Source organism: Rattus norvegicus, chromosome 3 (genome assembly GCF_021556685.1).
Source record: "Rattus norvegicus strain SHRSP/BbbUtx chromosome 3, alternate assembly SHRSP_T2T, whole genome shotgun sequence".
Lineage (NCBI taxonomy): Eukaryota > Metazoa > Chordata > Mammalia > Rodentia > Muridae > Rattus > Rattus norvegicus.
The window spans coordinates 68922943-68940769 of NC_141536.1; the positions used below are offsets into that span (position 1 = coordinate 68922943).

Here is a 17827-nt window from a genome sequence, read left to right on the forward strand (position 1 = left end):
AACAAAGAACAAAGCAGTTAAATATGGCTTCGTTGACATTCTAGTTACCCATCATCTTCAAGGTAGGATCACAGCTCTACACAGAGATCATGCATCTGTATGGTCAAGTTTAAATAATTTTGTGTGTGAGTTCAAGTCTTCTCAATGTCCTTCTACACTATTTTTTTTTTTTTTTTTTTTTTGGTTCTTTTTTTCGGAGCTGGGGACCGAACCCAGGGCCTTGCGCTTCCTAGGCAACCCCTCTACACTATTTTTTGAGACAGTTTCTTCCCAAATCTGAAGCTTGCTGATAAGCTAGATTGACTGTCCTGCAAGACCCAAGGATCCTTTTATCTCTGCTTCTCCAGTGCTGGGATCGTTAAATGTGAGCCAAAAGAGAGCTTAGCTTGTTATGTAGGTATTGGCAAACTCTGGTCTTTATGTTGTACAGAAAGCACTTCACCAACAGAACCCTCTCCCTGCGCCCAATTTCAGTAATTTTAAAAGTAATCTGTGAAATTGCTGATTGAGAAAGACAAGTATTTGGAAATGTTAATCACAAAGAGAACAAACAAGGAATCTGCACACAGGAAACAGTCAGTAGAACAAAACTATTAAGCTTGCCCTATTTTGGAAATTAAAGTAGAGGACTTCTGGCATGTTGTTGAGACTTAGCTTCAGTACTACTGAGGTCAAAATTGTCAAGTTCACCCCAAGGCCTCATATGCTGTTCAGTCAGACAGGTATGTTCCAAGACAGGTATGCTCCAAGAATGAGTTCCACTCTTCAACTTCTACACTTCTAATTCTGCCTAAATGGTGCCTACACACCAAAACATATTGGAAAGTCCCAGCTCTTGGATCAAAAGAAACTGAAAGATATCAAATGAGAAGCAACTTTTCCTGTTTCATTACCGCCAATACCCACTAGAGGGTGAGCCTGTCACATTGTTATTTATTTATAAGTACAAAGGAAGAGACCTATTATCTATGAGCTCATCTCACCCTGGGGCTCCCACTAGGGAGGGAAGAGGCTATTGTGTGGGACTCTTCAAATAAGACTGTTTGTTGCTTGTTCCATAAAACCACTCCCACTGTCACCAAACATTGAAAATTAGCCTACCTAGCATGTACCAACACTGACCATTAAACAATAAAGGATTCAGCAGAACAAATCATTTTGTTAAAAAATAAATTAGGCTGAGCAATGGTGGCACATGCCTTTAATCTCAGCAATTGGGAAGCAGAGGCAGGGGGATCTCTATGAATTCAAGGCCAGCCTGGTCTACAGAAAAAGTTCCAGGACAGCCAGGGCTACACAGCCCTGGTCTTGAAAAACCAAAGGAGGTAGAGGGATGATAGTAAAAGCACTTTTAAACTTAAAATGTCATTGAAACAAAATAAAGTAGGTTGTTTTAAAAGCAGATTGCTAAACATTCATTGCTACATGAAAAAATATTTCCTTTTAATGAGAAAACAGGATTCATGTAAGGACACCCCAAGGATACACCAAACTGTTCACAAGAGAACAGTGTTTCAGGCTGTGTGCTGAGCATATTTTACTTTTCTTGTTTTCTTGTGTCTAGTTTAAGACAAGCAACTACAAAAGTAATGGTCATTGCCAGATTTGGTTTCAGTCACCCGAGGAAATCTATCTTTACACTTCCTTCTTTCATAGGCAGCAGATCAGGATTCTTTTACAATAAACTACACAAATGATCAAATAACTTGCTTAAGGCTATATAGATAATGGCAGAGGCACAACTAGAACCAGGGTTTTCAAGTTCAGTGCTTTTGCCACTAATCACTGCCTCGCTGTGAAAGTTTGACCTTGCACTATACTTGAAGGCCTGAAACAGGAAGCGGAACTCTTCTAGTCGAGAATCTTGCCAGTCAAGCAGGATTCCAGAGTCAATGTCACCCTGGAATAAACCCAAGAACCAAGCCCCAAACGCTCTCTATGTGAACGAATGGGCACTTCAAAGGTGTGCAGGGAATGGTCTGGTCATCCACACCCACCTCTGTCTAATCTCTCTTGGCTAATGAGGAAGTTCTAGCAAGCAGACTTGCACTTCAGCCCCACTCCTCGGGCAGACTGTTCCAATGATAGCCGCTATCTATCTACCCTGGCTAGCTTACACCAGCTAAGATCTGATGCCCCTTTAGGAATAAAAGGTGAGTCACATGGGAGTTGAATTTGCTAACCATGCCACCTGAAGAGTGTCAGTGACTCAAGCTTAGATAATAGGGCCTCTACTCCTGTCCCAGACGAATTCAGTTTATGGTTAGCCAATACTGCCTAATACACATTCAGGAAGTGCCGAGACCTTTGCTTTGGAAGGTCATGAACCTACATACAAAGACTGAGTAACAGCCGCCCGGGCACCCTCACTATCAAGATAACAAACTATAAGCCTTCCCCTATTTCTTGACCTGGAAAATATAGACCCTGATTTTAAAGTAATGTTTGCAGCCCAAAATCAAACATTTTTTTTTGCCCACACCCAGAAGTAAGAATTTTTAAAATAACTTTCGAAAATATGAAAGTCGAACAGGAGACATGACAAAGGTACTAACAAATAGCACACAAAGCCTAAAATAGGTCCTTTAGAAAAGGCCTACCAGCCAGAGCTAAATAGTGATACCCGTCTCAGTAACAATAAGAAAAAGGGAAGGAAGAGAGAAAGGGAGGGAAGACCTTCCGATCCCACTGGAAAATATTCTTCCAAACAGTAATCATGACATTCGGCTACCAAAGATCACCTATAGGAGTAAGTACCCTCAGAATAGACAGGTGCTTAGACATTTGGGAGTATTACTAATGCACCAGTCTAGGAGGACCACTCCCCACTCACTACCTTCACAAAACCCTAACTAAATCCAAAGCGTTAGGGTTTCTGTGAGCTCATAAGTGATTATTTATAAACATCAGGATTTGAACTACTGCAAGAACAGTTAGATTTTCAGGAACAAGAGTATAAACATTCCCAGGCCCCTGCACTCAACTCTTTGTGGTACTCCCTTCTCTATTGCCAAAAGGGAGAAGGGAGACCGATCTTATGTAGAAACCAACTCTATTTCTTAAGCTATGGTCCAACAACCATCACCAATCACTTTTTTCTTCTGAGTTTGGTTTAGAAATACCACAATAGTCCAAACCAGCTTTGCAATGATCCTGCCTTGGCCTCTTCAGCAGTGGAATTACAAGTTAAGTGATCTGGCTACAAATTATGTTCTCTCCAAATGTGATGGCACACCTATAATCCCAGAATTTGGAAGGATTAGGAGTTTAAGGTCATCCTCTACAGTTTAGCCAGATTGATGGACAGCCTGAGCTACTAAGACCCTGTCTCAAAACAAAAAACAAAAACACCAAAAACAATCGCTAGCAAACAAACAAGCATGACTTAGGGTAATTATAAGAGAGAGTAAGTAAGAGGACAAAACATTTGCTGTTCCTTCCATGAAAAAGAGACAGGAGTCTAACTGTCCACAAGCGTCATAGTCCCTAAAGCTACCTCTTCCCCATCTGGGAAAAAGTCTCTTTCCCCATTCTTGCCCACCTGAGGCGTCGTCGAGGGTCCGAGGGTGTTCCTGTCCGACGGGCAGTACCATAATCAGACATCATGCCGTAATCTAGGTCATCATAGCCCATGCTGCGCTGGTCATCCTCTAGCCCATAAGGCTCTGGATGAAAACGATGCAGATCTACACTGCTCCCACCTACTCGAACCTGGGGCTGGGGCCCATAGACATCTTGTCTACTGGGTGCCCGGTAGCCCTCCATGCTGGGCCTATACCGCTCCTCAATTCGGGTCACTCGGGACAGACTGCCATAGTTGTCACTGCCACCTGGATAACCATCTTCATAGTGTCGGCCATACCCATCTGGAGGATAGTGGAAGTTCCTAGGAAGAGTTGCAGTGCCCGCCTGCCCCACATAGGGACCAGGGCCCCCATTGCCATTCTTGCGGAAATCACGGCCCAAGGTCTGGATATAGTTATTGGAGACTGCTGAGGCATCCACAGGCAGCCCATCTGGCCCCATGGGGACAGGCTGCACTGTCCGCGTTGTCATCGTCTTCACAACTTTCTTGACCTTCAGTTAAACAAGAAAAGGAAAACCAATTATTGAAGGAAATTAACAATCTATGTTTAAATTCCACAGTACTCTAAGAAAAGAAAGAAACCCACACTAGGTCTTTACATAGACGTATTTGTCATCCATTCCTTTTCTCCATCCTACAGAAGCCCTCAACGGAGAACACTGCCCAACCTCTTGGGAAGAAACTGGAACTGGCACACACTTTCTTCCTTTCTTCTCACCTCCTAAACTCTTTTACCTTGTCTGTTTCCCCAGTGATCACTTTCTTTCTGGCAATCAGTGGCCTTCGCTCACTTAATTTGTTAGCTTCTCTACTAAAAGACCATAGAGGACCTATCACTCTAGGACATGAAAATCTCAGCTTACTGTGGTCTCTGTGCGCCTAGTGGTCCCATCATCTGAGGTCTCCACAGAAACAACAGACATGGCTCCTTCAGGGTCCTCCTCTGTGTAGGTTTCCACGATCTGACCTGGCTCCTGCATCCTGGGGATAGTGCTATACAGAAGGTGGTTGTGATCCTGTAGGAGAGAGAAGAGTGAAACTACAACTAAAATCTATGTAGTAACAATCCATCCTAGCAAGAAACACTGGTGCCTCTAGAGACAGAGTCTTCATGCCTCTCCCACTGTCTCTAGGGGTTTTTTAGAAAAAAAATGGCTGTTATTTTTAAAACTTGTATAAAAAGGCACGGCATGGTAGTATACAACTCTAATCCCAGAACTCGAGAGGCAAAGGCATGTAGACCTGTAAATTCAAGGCTACCCTAATATACACAGCAAATTCCAGGCCAGCCAGGACCACATAGAGACCCTGCTTAATAAATAACTTATGTAAAAGAACAGCAAATAAAGCTTCCTAGTACTAGCTATCTAGCAAACAAATTTTAAAAAGGTAACTAAAACCATACTGACATTGCGTGACAGAGACATCAGACTTGACTTCCCATTCTGGTCACCTACTTTCATATGAACTGTGTGAACTATGTTAACTGTCACATCTACACTGGAACAATACTTCAAAAAGAAGAACTCACCCAATAAAGATAAGATTAAAAAATAAAAATCAGAGGTTTTTGCTGTGTTTTGTGAAGCTAGGCAAGCATTCCAGCTACCACCAAAAAAATCTAGAACCCTCTTCTTACTTTTACTTTGAGGTAAGGTTCCAGTAACTTCCCAGGTAGGCCTTGAAACTTTCAATCCTCCTTCCTCAACCTCCTAAGAGACTGAGATTAGACTTGCCCCACCAGGCCCAACAAAAGTTATCTTTTGGCTGGTTTTATGTTATTCATCAGATTCAAGCTTTTCTACAATGTAGAATTATGCTCTCCCTCGAAACAGCTGCAGTTTCTGAAGGATCAAATGAGACAGGCGTACTATGAGAAAAGCCAGTGATTTAAAAAAAACAAAAACAAAAAACCCAACAAAACTATAATTTGGAACAGCACCTTCTTAGTTTCCTAAATTAAAGACCTAATAAATATTTATGATGAGCACTCCAGCATACCAATATGATCATAAACACTGGAAAGGTAAAAAGATGTGAATCGAGCCATCTAGACCTTGAGTCAAAACAATTACCTGGGGTCCGTTGAGTTTCAAATCTGAAAATTTCTGTCTCTCAAGGTCAGCATCGCCCACAAACCGGCCGTTCTGAAACATAGCCCACAAGACAATTCATTTTCTGGCTGTCCTTTGTTCTGTCAAAGACAACATCTTTCTTTCAAAAACGAAAGGGCTTTTGAGAAAGTATTTGTGGACTGAAATCCTTGTGTCAGTATTACCATAAGAACCGTAATACTCCTCAATCTTAAGATAGCACTTTCCTCTAAATTGGAATGGGGCCTAGAATTCTGGCAGGCGGGGTCTCTGGAACACAAGAGCATAAGTTCCCTGAGTACACAAAGGTTGAGTTCAGTAGTTTCAAGGCTACCGTATGCCTGATTTCTTGAACAGTGTTTGGCACATGAGAAGCATTCAAAGACCATTTGCTGAATAAATAGCATACTCAGGTAAGTTCCCTACATATAACCTTTTTAGAAAGTCCTAAGAATGTAAGTTAGGAAAGCTACAATGGGGTGGTGGGTGTCCCAAAAAAGCCTTCTTCTATTATTCTAGGGATCTTCATGCTGTGGTACCATGGGAAACTCCCATGCCAGGAGACTTTTTAAAGAAGAGAATTAATTTCCGAATATGAAAGAAAGTCCTCAACAATGGCCCTCAAGAAAAAAATCTTAGCATCTTTATGAAGTTACGGCCACAGAACACATTCACAAAAGTCCTTAAATTACTCTATTTTAAGCACCAAGACATAACCTAATGAGACTGTATATATAAAAGCTCCTCTCCGAATAGAATACAGTAAGACCCAACAACCTTGGGATATTCTTCCTCCACTCATTCTCCCTTTACATACAGTGTAATGCTGCAGGGGGAGGAAGTTAAACATTGCTTCAGGAAGAAGGAAGGGTGTGGTTTCATTGCTGAGCAGAGGTTAAAAATAAAAGGACAAGAGAAACCACTAAATCCTGGGATTCTCCACCACCTTAAGTCTGAGCACCCCCACTTTCCTTCAATGCATCTCATCCCTAACTCTCTCTGCTCAAGTTCCTGAAAAGTTCCCCGAACACTGCATACATGGTCTCTTGTTTATTTCATGGTCCTGATTATTTCAAATTATATCTACTAGTCTAAGGATTAGGCAAGCAGCTGGGCATGAGTGTAACCTAGCACCAGGGAAGCAGAGGCAAGAGGATCACAAGTTTGAGGTCAACCTGAGCTATATACCAATACCTAGTCTTCAAAAACCCAAAGGTCTGGAAATGTTGTTTAGTGGCATGTACAAGAGCCAGGTTTCCATCCCTAGCTCCTCACACATACGTTAGTAAATAGTCTAGGATATGTTCTATGGTAAAGCATTTGCCTAGCATGGTCAGGGCTCTAGGGTCAATCCCTAGCTACAAGACAAACAAACACACAAAAAACAAATAAGCAATCAAATAAGGACGAAGTGTGAGCCCTGTTCTAATGCCACTCAGACCTCTAGAGGATCAGTCTACTCAAGCAGTGCCCAGCATGTGTGCGTGCACATTCACTCAGATACATTACAGTAAAGTCAGACATAAACCTTAGGGAACACAATATACTTCTCATTTCTAACACCAGTCCTCCCAAGTCACATCTAAGTCAGCCAACCCTGAGACTACTGCTGCTCCTGTGGTTATCTGGGTTAAATAATAGCATGATGCCCCCTCTCCAGCTCTAACCAGCAAAAGTAACAATGATCTCTTCTTCCAAAACATGGTTTACACACCCAACAATAAGCACACAAGGACATATGGGAAAGGAATATGAATATTGGGGATTTATGAACACTGTAACACTTTCTGAGAACAGATTGTTCGCTGGTTGAGATTGAACTGGAGCTAGGAGCTCAAGATGCCCAACTTCCCCAACCACTAAGTAGATATACTCTCCTAATTTTTCACCCTGAGAAAAAAAGATATTTCAAGGAAAACAGAAGTGACTCTGAGTGTAGCTACAAAATACAGTACCATAACTAGAAATAACTAGAACTGCATCCCTATCCAAAACAGGAAGTCACAAAGGGTTTCTAAAGTCCATCCAACTCAGATCAGTAACAAATCCCTTATTTCTTAATCAACATTTATAATATTCCTGGAACAGTTCACCGTCAAGTGTAAACACTGGACAGCCTAGGGCCAGTAGCATCTCATTAAGGATCTGTAGGCCTCAGTTGCAACCATGCCAACGTCCTACCTGCAGGTCTGATGGAGAAAGGGTTACCTGATGCCGACGGGTGAGGGTGCCGTTGGCCATGAGTGAGTTGGCATCTTGTGGTGAGACCCGGACGCGTTCCAGTTGCGCCGACACATGGCGCCGCTCCTCCTCCAGCGCCCGGGTCAGCTTCTCAAATTGTGCCTCTTGTTCTTTCACAGAGGCCAAGATGCTGGCGGTCGACTCCACCTCTGAGTCGTCCATGAAGGTAAGGGGAGGAGCCGCCGCAGGGCAGGATAAAAAGTAAGGTGGACCACAGAGGGAGTAGAAAGAAGGGAGTAGGTCCCCTCACTTCACACTAGGGGTGGGGGGAGGGGTAAGAGAGAAGAGAAAAGATCACAGGTCAGAGAAGACAGAAGAATTGTTAATCCCCAGCGCCAAAGATGCCCTCTGTGTTTTTACTGCAGTGCAGAAAGCAAGCCACCACCAACCAAGCTTGGGAGCCCATCACCAAGGTCTGTTCCAATAGGAAGGACCCTTCGCCTACTTCCCTCTTTAACACTCTACGAACTCCTTCCTATTGAAAGAAAAGGTGGCAGTTTGACCAAAGTCTCTATACTATTGGCAGGACAGAGACACCATAGCGTGGGATTAAAATTAGATTGTTTTTCTCTGGAAATATTTGCAGGCATCAGCTTAATAAAAGTTAACTCCCGGGTACAAGGACAAGTTACTTCTACAAGTAATGGACAACGCAAATTTTACTTAACCTCTCCCAAACCTGAACACTATAAATGTAGCTGTAGTGATAAATTATAATAAATGAAAATGTCAGTTAAGAAATGGAGATATTAGCTAAGTGGTGGAGGTGCATGCTTCTAATGTTAACACTTGGGAGGCAGAGGCAGGCAGAGCTCTGTGAGTTTGAGGCCAGCCTGGTCCACAGATAAAGAGTTCCAGGACAACCAGGGCTACATACAGAGAGAAACTCTGTCTTGGAATAAAAAAAAAAAAAAGAACCCAGTGAACTAGTCTATGGGGGGAGGGCGGCAATGGGGGGAGGGTGGGGAGGGGAACACCCATAAGGAAGGGGAGGGGGGAGGGGGATGTTTGCCCGGAAACCGGGAAAGGGAATAACACTCGAAATGTATATAAGAAATACTCAAGTTAATAAAAAAAAATTAAAAAAAAAAACAATATTTCAATACTCATGCCAAAAAAAAAAAAAAAAGAAAAGAAAAGAAAAGAAAGGAAGGAAGGAAGGGGGAGAGAGAGAGAAGGAAAAGAAAAGGGAAAAAAGAAATATAGAAGAACTTCCCAGATAGAAAGGCAAAAGAACTTAAACTTCCATGTCTCACACATGTGTAAAGAGGCCTTTCTATCTCACAAAACTATACTACATGATAGAGGGCAAAACATGCTAATGGGAACAACAGTGACAGAACCTCAGACACTGTACAAAAAGGCTTTGCCTCAAGCCATCTGTGGTGCAGGCCTGCAACCCCACCTTCTCAGAAGGTGGAAGATCACAACTTCTGTGGCTAGCCTACATAAATTTGTGGCCAGCCTGGGCAACTTAACAACATCTTGTCTCAAGTTTTTGTGGCCAGGTGTAGTAGCTCATAGCTTTAATCTCAGCACTTGGGAGGCAGGTGCAGATGGCTCACTATGAGTTCAAGGCCAGCCTGGTCTACAGAGCAAGTTCCAGAACAATCAGAACTACATAAAGAAATCCTGTCTCAAAAGCAGGATAGATAGATAGATAGATAGGTAGGTAGGTAGGTAGGTAGGTAGGTAGGTAGGTAGGTAGGTAGGTAGGTAGACAGACAGACATATAGATAGATAAGACAGACAGATAAAATGTATACTGTTGAATGGCAAACTAGGAGGAATTTTTTTCTCTCTTATTCCCTTAACTTCTCACCAAACACCTAAGGGAGAAAAAGGCACCTAAAATAACTTTTAATTCTTAATATATATTCCATACACACCTGTTAAGAGAAGGCCCGTAATTGATTGGTTTAGCACAGAGAATAGCCCAGTCTAGATTCAGATAAACCATGGAAGCATCCCAGCCACCTCAGCAAGCAGCAAGCAGGAAGGAGAAAGCTGCAGAAATATTTGGAGGAAAAATGAGAATGGGAAGAAAATAAACTACACCCACTGCATACATATAAGAGGGTGACGGGAGTATTAGAAATGAAAGGGGGTTATTTAAGAAACAACTTGGAGTTGCTTAATGAAACAAATACCCTTTAAACTTTGCTGTGTTCAGATATCTAGGCTTTGGATGTAGGATTAATTAAAGCACAGACTGCACTGTCACTGCAGTTCCTCTACTTGTAAATCCACGAAGAACCAGACCAGGGTACAATGTAGATAAAGCCACATAGGCAACTGATTTGGGGGTGAAATTTGTTAGAATGCCCTTCCCCCTCCTTCCTACCCTTAAGGCAGAAACCTCAAAGCCCAGTTCCAGCATGCCCACAAAGACATTGAGAAACCAATGTAATAGTCATGGGGGGAAGACATGTGGGGACTAGCCTAGGCTGGGCCTTCTGCTCAGGCTCCGTTTCCCACGCTTCCCAGAGCCCCACCAAACACAAAAGCTAGGGCCTGTTTGCCTTAAATGTATCCGGCATTCAGCAGGCAAGAGTACCTAGAGGAAACTGATAAACAGGTGCCCAGTAAACTGAATTGGTTCAGTCACTAAATCCGAGAACACATTGAACTGTCCCTAAATGCATCCTATACCCAGTCCTAGGCTCCCACAATCATTTATCAACCACTGTTCTCATTCAGCCCAATACCCAATGCCCCAGTGCCACTTTCCCATACTCCTACTCCACATTCCAAATGGCCACTCAGAGGTCTTTCTTTAACACATTGTTTTTGGATTTTTGTTTGTTTGTGGCAGTCTCCTAGGCTGGCCTCAAACTCACTATAAAGCTGAAGCTGGCCTCGAATTCCTGATCCTCCTGTGTCTACTTTCCAAGTACTGGAGTATATAAGAATTTATCACCACTCTTGGCTTGTTCTAATTGTTACCTTTTTATGCCTATTTTCTCATTTTAAACACTTGCCTTCATCTGCTATGTACAGTGACCTATGAACCTTCCACATCAAGAGTACCCAGCTTAAGAGAGACTCCTCCAGTTACTGATTTTAAACAGGGCCTGTACTGCAGTTACCACTGTGGTAGCCTCCACCCTGTAATCTTCTTGCTAATAAAAGCCCAGGCGACCACTACTACGGGGCACAGAGAAACAACACTCCCTGCCACAGATGACAGTGTTTGTCATTATGCCATAAATGGTCACTTTTTGCCGCCATAACTTTAATTTGATACAGGGAGTTACAAGGACAGTTAGGGAAAATGCTGAGGGACCTACCCAGTCTGGAGAAACTCCTAACTTACCCATCATCCTGGCTTCAAAACTGACTAGATAAAGACAATGCAGTTAAGTGGACGAGGAGGTCACACTCCTAGGTCCTTATGTATGGACAGCTTTTCTGTTTAAGAGGAGGGAGAAGCAGTGGCAGTGTGAGGCGGGATATAATTCACAGGCTGGTCCCAGTCCTGCCTTATGTGATGTATCCTCATCTGCCTGATGTCGACAGCAACAGGCCATTCTAACCCTGAGCTGCTCTAACCCTGAGCTGCTCTGACCCTGAGCTGCTCTGACCCTGAGCTGCTCTGACCCTGAGCTGCTCTGACCCTGAGCTGCTCTGACCCTGAGCTGCTCTGACCCTGAGCTGCTCTAACCCTGAGCTGCTCTGCAGACGCACTGAGATAAAGTATGTTCTACTAGGTGAGGTATTGAGTTGTTTCAGGAGTTAGATTCAATCTTCCAATTACATTACTTCATGGTAATGTCTCAGCCCCAAACTATCTTGTGAAGTAGTAGATGGAATTAATGGGATCTGGAACACAATTGAACTCTACAGAGTAGATAAGCTGGTTTCTCTACCCCAGCTCTGTGTACTAGGAGTTCCCAACTAAACCAGTGTTTCTGGGACAGACGTGTTTCTCTAGTACCCGACAGTCACTGCACCAGTACGAAGCTGTTACATTAACTCTTATTTCTTTCTCAGGGCCGTACAAGTTACCTCAGATAAAGAGAACATGAAAAAATTACCAACACTGGAATGGCTTACATTTATTGCCCTAGCAATCACAGAAACCATAAGGAAGTCAAGTTTTACTGCAAATGTTAAAAAAACAGACTGATAGGTGAAAAAAATTAACCAAGTTCCTACAGTGTACGTAGATTTAGGAATTTAAACCCAGGTCTAGAATATTTCTTAAGACAATACTCTCTTCTATGCCATGCTGTCCAAATACATGTCCAAGCTGGGTATACTGCAAATGTCTGTGATCCTTATGCTCATGAGGCTAAAGCAAGAGAACCACAGGTTCAAGCCCAGCCTGGAGCTACCTAACAAGATCTTTCCCCAAGTTATTTAGGAAGAAAGAAAGAAAGAAAGAAAGAAAGAAAGAAAGAAAGAAAGAAAGAAAGAAAGAAAGAAAGAAGGAAAGAAGGAAAGAAGGAAAGAGAGAGAGAGAGAGAGAGAGAGAGAGAGAGAGAGAGAGAGAGAGAGGGGAAGGCAGGCAGGCAGGCAGGCAGGCCGGCCGGCCCTTTGGCCTATAACCTTTGAGAACTTTCTTCTAGGAAAAGAGGGAGGGGGGAAATATCTATGTCTACAGCGTGCAAAAACATAGGAAAAAGGAAAGCACATGACAAGCCATAGCAGAAGGTCTCATAACTTGACGAAGTCTCCTCTTCCTGCCACATACCATAAAGACTATGCTGCAAACCAATCTGCCAATCACTGACTGTGGCCAGCATCAAAAAAGTCCTCCAAGTCTGGTCTAATACCTTTCCAAGTTCACCACTTACTATTGTCAGACACTTTCATCAAAAAAGGATAATCAGGGGTATTTAACCTTATTACTCTCCTAAGACATTTTCTGAGAATAGTTCTCTTTACTTTTTTTTTTTTTTTTTTTTCGGAACTGGGGACCGAACCCAGGGCCTTGCACTTGCTAGACAAGCGCTCTACCACTGAGCTAAATCCCCAACCCCAGTTCTGTTTACTTTTAACAAGCCATAAGTCTTTACAAGATAGATCCCACCCATCCTAGAAGACCTTCCAGGTCTACAGCTTATACATTTGAGCAATGATAAAGCCAGTTTCTTTCATCAGAACTTCAATGTATATTAAGTTAAATCAAATGTCTAGAAGGACCAAAGAATCAAATAGTGCCAGTCAAATAGCAGGGCAATAAAACCAGTCACCAATAAGAGCACAACCCCTGAAATAGTTTGTTTTACTATAAACTGGCTACAGAAGTGTATTTGGAGGCTGGTGAGGTGGTTCATGCTACTGCTGACTTGAGTTGGAATCCTGGGACCACAAGGTAGAAGGAGAAACCTATCCTAGAAGTTGTGCTCTGACCTCCTCATAGCAGTAGCAGTACTCATGTTCCAAACACACACACAAATAAGTAAATGTAATAAAAACATTTGTTGGGGTTGGGGATTTAGCTCAGTAGTAGAGCAGTTGCCTAGCAAGCACAAGGCCCTGGGTTCGGTCCTCAGCTGCGGGAGGGGGGGCGGGAGGTGGGGGACACAGCACTTAGGAGGCTGAGGTGGGAGAATTGATATAAATAGAAGCCAGCCTAGGTTACAGAGTAAAACCCTAGCACCAATCATCATCATCATCATCTTTATACTAGAACATGGGCTTTTAGAATTTGACTGTATTCAAGTCTCAGATCCAACATTTACACAATCCTGGGCAAGGTGCCTCAGTTTTCTTCTCTGTAAAATGGAAAAATAAAAATACATAAGGGTAGATATGAGAGCTAAATGAAACAATCCATATGAAATGCTTGGAGAAAGTCAAGACACATGGGAAGCCGTTGTATGGGAATACATTGACAATGCAACTGTAGTAATTACTACATTTGAACACAACACACTAAGATGTCTGTGGGAGAAACCACATCTTCTTGCTCCCATGATTCCACTAGAACTCTTCACTTTTCTTAATGGCAAAGATTAAATGAAGCCCCTGACTTCAAAAGATCTAAAATCCAATTACTAGTTCTGTCAAAAAAAAAAATTTAGAAAACCTGGGAGGAACTGTAATCCTGTTTAAATTTTAATTTCCATTACCATTTAATGACTACAAATAACACACACACACACACAGACATACACACATACACAAACTTCCATAAAGCGTACATAGATATACCCATATTTGGCCAGATTTGGGTTTGCACTTGCTAGAAAAAAAACCAATTTTCCCTAAGTCAAAGAGCTAACTAAGCTTTGACCTTCAGGCTCTGGGGAAGAGATCACAATCTTCTGTAACCAGTCCCAAAGTCTTCTCCTTTCTTCCTGTTAAAACATTATAAAGCAAAACTAATGGCACAAACGTATGTTCTCCCTCAAAGCAAATTCCATTTTTACATCTTCTGAGGATATAAAATAATTTTTTAAAATACCAAGCCTCTTACCAAATACCAATCAGTAACATACAGCAAACACAACCTATAATACTTCAGCACTGTGTGATATAACTTTCAGTTAGAAAAAGTGTCCAAAACTCACAGTTCAATGTTCCTGGTCAAGAACACACAGAGAAAATTACCATTGTTTCTAAGTCTCAAACATATTCTGAGAAAAGTTTTTCTAAGACTCCATATTAGGAAGACTGCTTGTACCAGGGTCCAAAGTTTCAGCTACCGGGGCTGGAGAGATGGCCCAGCAGTTAAAAGCACTGACTGCTCTTCTGAAGTCCTAAGTTCAATTCCCAGCAACCACATGGTGGCTCACAACCATCTGTAATGGGATCCGATGTCGTCTTCTGGTGTGTCTGAAGACAAAGCACTCATATCCATGAAATAAATAAATGAATTAATTAATGAATGAATAAAAGAGTTCCAGTTCCCAATCCATCCCTCAGGAAAGTTCTACCTTCTGAAATTGAGACTAATTATAGTAATTCTAACTTCTCTGTTGAGATTCATATCAACACTAACCCCTGTAAGACATACGTCTGAGTGAGGCATAAGAATCACAAAAAAAGAGTTCACTGCCAAGAAGACCACCTCTTAAAAGCAATATCAAGGGCTAGTGATATTAACTCAGTAACACAGTGCTAAGTAAGTATAGTCATAAAGCCCTAGGTTTCGTCCTCTGTAACACACAAACTAAAGAAAAAATCCAAAGACAAAAGAGCATGTAGTAGGTGCCTGTTGCTTAAGCTAGTTCTGGATCAACCTAGACAGCATAGTATAACAACAATAATGGTGATATATTATTAACAATTAATAAAAATATTATTAATCTAAGGGGGACTCTGCTTACTTCACAATTTCATCTCAGCTAAGAACTATAGAGTAACAAAATGTACACTCTTGAAATAGCCCAGTGTGCAGTTTTTGCAATTCGCTGAGACTCTAACTTAACTGAAAGAAGGCTGACCAATACTGTCCTACTGTGTTCACTCTGAGGCTCACTCAGGCAGTCAATGGGGCCTCTAGGGAAAGTAATATAACTGATTCCAGTGGCAAAGGAAAAGAACTAGAACAATAAAAGCTTTTGTTTTTTAAACGTAAACACATGGGATCGGAGAGATGGCACAGCAGTTAAGAAGGCTTGCTGTTCTTTCATAGGACCCAAGCAAGCTCAGTTCCTGACACCCTAAGTAGCTCAAAACTGCCCATAACTCTAGTCCCAAGGGATCTGATACCTTCTCCTGGCTTCCTAGGACACCTACACGTATGTGTATGTATCCACAGAAATAAAAAGAGCCAGGGGGCAGTGCCACGTGTGCCTTTAATCCCAGCACATCAGGCAGGCAGATATGAGTTTAAGGTCAGCCTGGTAGAGAAAGCGAGTTCCAGGCCAATCAGGACTACACAGAGAAACCAACACCTGTTTTGAAAAGATGAAGAAAAAAAAATAACACAGAGAAAGTTTTTCTTGTGCCTCTGTGGTAGCTCACACCTGCAATCTAAGTACTGAGGAGGATAAGACAGGGGGAGTCCTTGGGAGTTGATGAGTGAGGCCAACCTGGGCTATATGAGCTCCATGATAGCTTGGGTTATACTGTGTGATCCTGTTCTCCCCTCCCTCCAAAACAAACAAACAAACAAACACACAAACAAACCACCAGGAATTTGATTCCATCTTCCCTGGGCTGGCATGACAGCATGTTTCCAGGAGCTGTGTTCTAGAGCAATGGACCTATACTGCATTAGAAGGCTCCGAGGCCCTGAGAGATGACCAGGCTTTTGGTAACCAGGGCCACAAGGGTTTCTGGGTCAGGAGCATCTGAAGGACACAAATACATAGGCCATAAGATGGCCAAGACAACAAAGCTTGGCCATCCTGGCCCGACTCAGCTCCAGGTGGCATGTAGCCTGCCAACAAGGTGAACTTGGCTTAGTGATATAGACCAAGCTAGCCTAGAACTCAGCAGTGCTCCTTGTCTCGGCTCCCTACTGATGAGACTACAGGTGTGCATTACATCCACTGCAGAATTTAATGCTTGTCTTCTTTTTCATTTTGCTTGTTTGAGACAGGGTCTCCACTCTGTAGTCTAAGCTGGCCTATAGCCCTATATAGTCCAAACTGTCTTCAAACTCTTGAAGCCATCCTCCTACCTCGGGTTCCAGAATGCTAAAACTACAGACGATGGCTACTATACAAGATGAATTTGTAGCTCCTACTGTAAATTTATAATTTCAAAAAAGTATGTGAAAACATACTGAAATACATTTCAGGGGTACAAAGCTGACTAACATCAGGAAGTCTTGTGCCACAACAAAAACTGGTCCACAGGCAGGAGATCCCTGGAGTCTAGGAGTTTAAGGAAACCACATACTGAAAGATATCATCACAAAAGGAAGGGGGAGAACCACTTCATCAGGGCCTAAGTTCAGAAATGACATAGAACATTATTTTTGCTCCTTTTTCCCCTCCTACATATCCTTGGAACTCCCCAAACCCTAGCATATTAACATTGGCTAAAGTTGGGCTGACTTTGAAGCAAAAGAAAGGTGTGACTCTGTCAAGGAACCCAGGTCTGAAAGGCCATGGAAAGAAACAAAACCTGCTTCTCTTTGGAGTGTATGACACATACACAGGACTGGTCTAACAAGTCCTTCTGATCTCTCAGGCCAGGCCACCTCCCTCTCCTCCCCCATTAGCCAGGTGCCTCTCTCCAAGGCCCTCCACTGGGACAGATACTGAATTTTCCCAACAGACACTGAGACAGCTACTCATCTAGATCCCCGCGCAACCTGAGCAAAGGGACCTTGCCTAGCCTTATAAGGAAAGCGCAGGGCTTGGGGAGAGCCGATAAGGAAACTGAGATAAAAGGGAGGGGTGGGGGAGGTGTCAGACTCCAGGAAGGGGAGAGGCCAAATGCCTTTCTCCTTCCTGAAAAAGGAGGGAGAAAAAAGGGAGGGCAGTAAAGTGAGAAAAATCTAGCAGAATTTGATGATACTGTGCAACTCTTCTCATTAAAAGGGAAATCCTAAAATTAACTGACATCTTATATGCCCCCTCCCAGGGGCATATAAGAAAACTAAAAAAGAAAGCTTAACCTTTGGGTTTAGGAGAGTCATCCAACTGTTGAACTCTCAATCTTTGTTTTAAAGAGGCAACTTCTCACCAATCCTTTTACCTCCTATCTATGGCATCTCTTTTCTCATCCTTTAAAAAGAAAAAAAATGGGAAAAGGTGGAAACATGTAACTGAGCCATATGCACAGAGTCCCTAAGTTCTCAAAGTCTTGACAAGGACGAAAGATAGCCCTTCTGCAAGGTTTGGGAAGCATCTGTCTTTATGGACAACAGTGCATCAATAAAGAAAGCAGGGACAGGAAGCACCAAACTACTGTAACTATATTCATGGTAACAAGATTTTCCCATCTGAATGGAAAAAAAAAAAAAAATCCAGCCCCAGAGCACAGGGTACTGCAATCA

The 17827-nt window shown here is 42.6% G+C and overlaps 1 protein-coding gene across 40 annotated transcripts in view; it reads right to left on the reverse strand.

The window, feature by feature from the left end:
• Ctnnd1 (catenin delta 1) overlaps positions 1-17827 on the reverse strand; it is a 51043-nt gene that overhangs the window by 16402 nt on the left and 16814 nt on the right. For 23 of the 40 annotated variants that reach the window (NM_001433372.1, NM_001107740.2, NM_001433369.1 and 20 more), the window contains 4 exon segments: positions 3542-4077; positions 4450-4602; positions 5662-5733; positions 7888-8176. In NM_001433372.1, the coding sequence (NP_001420301.1) occupies positions 3542-4077; positions 4450-4602; positions 5662-5733; positions 7888-8082 (956 nt within the window). In that variant the 5' untranslated portion in view covers positions 8083-8176. 40 annotated transcript variants of the gene reach the window in all.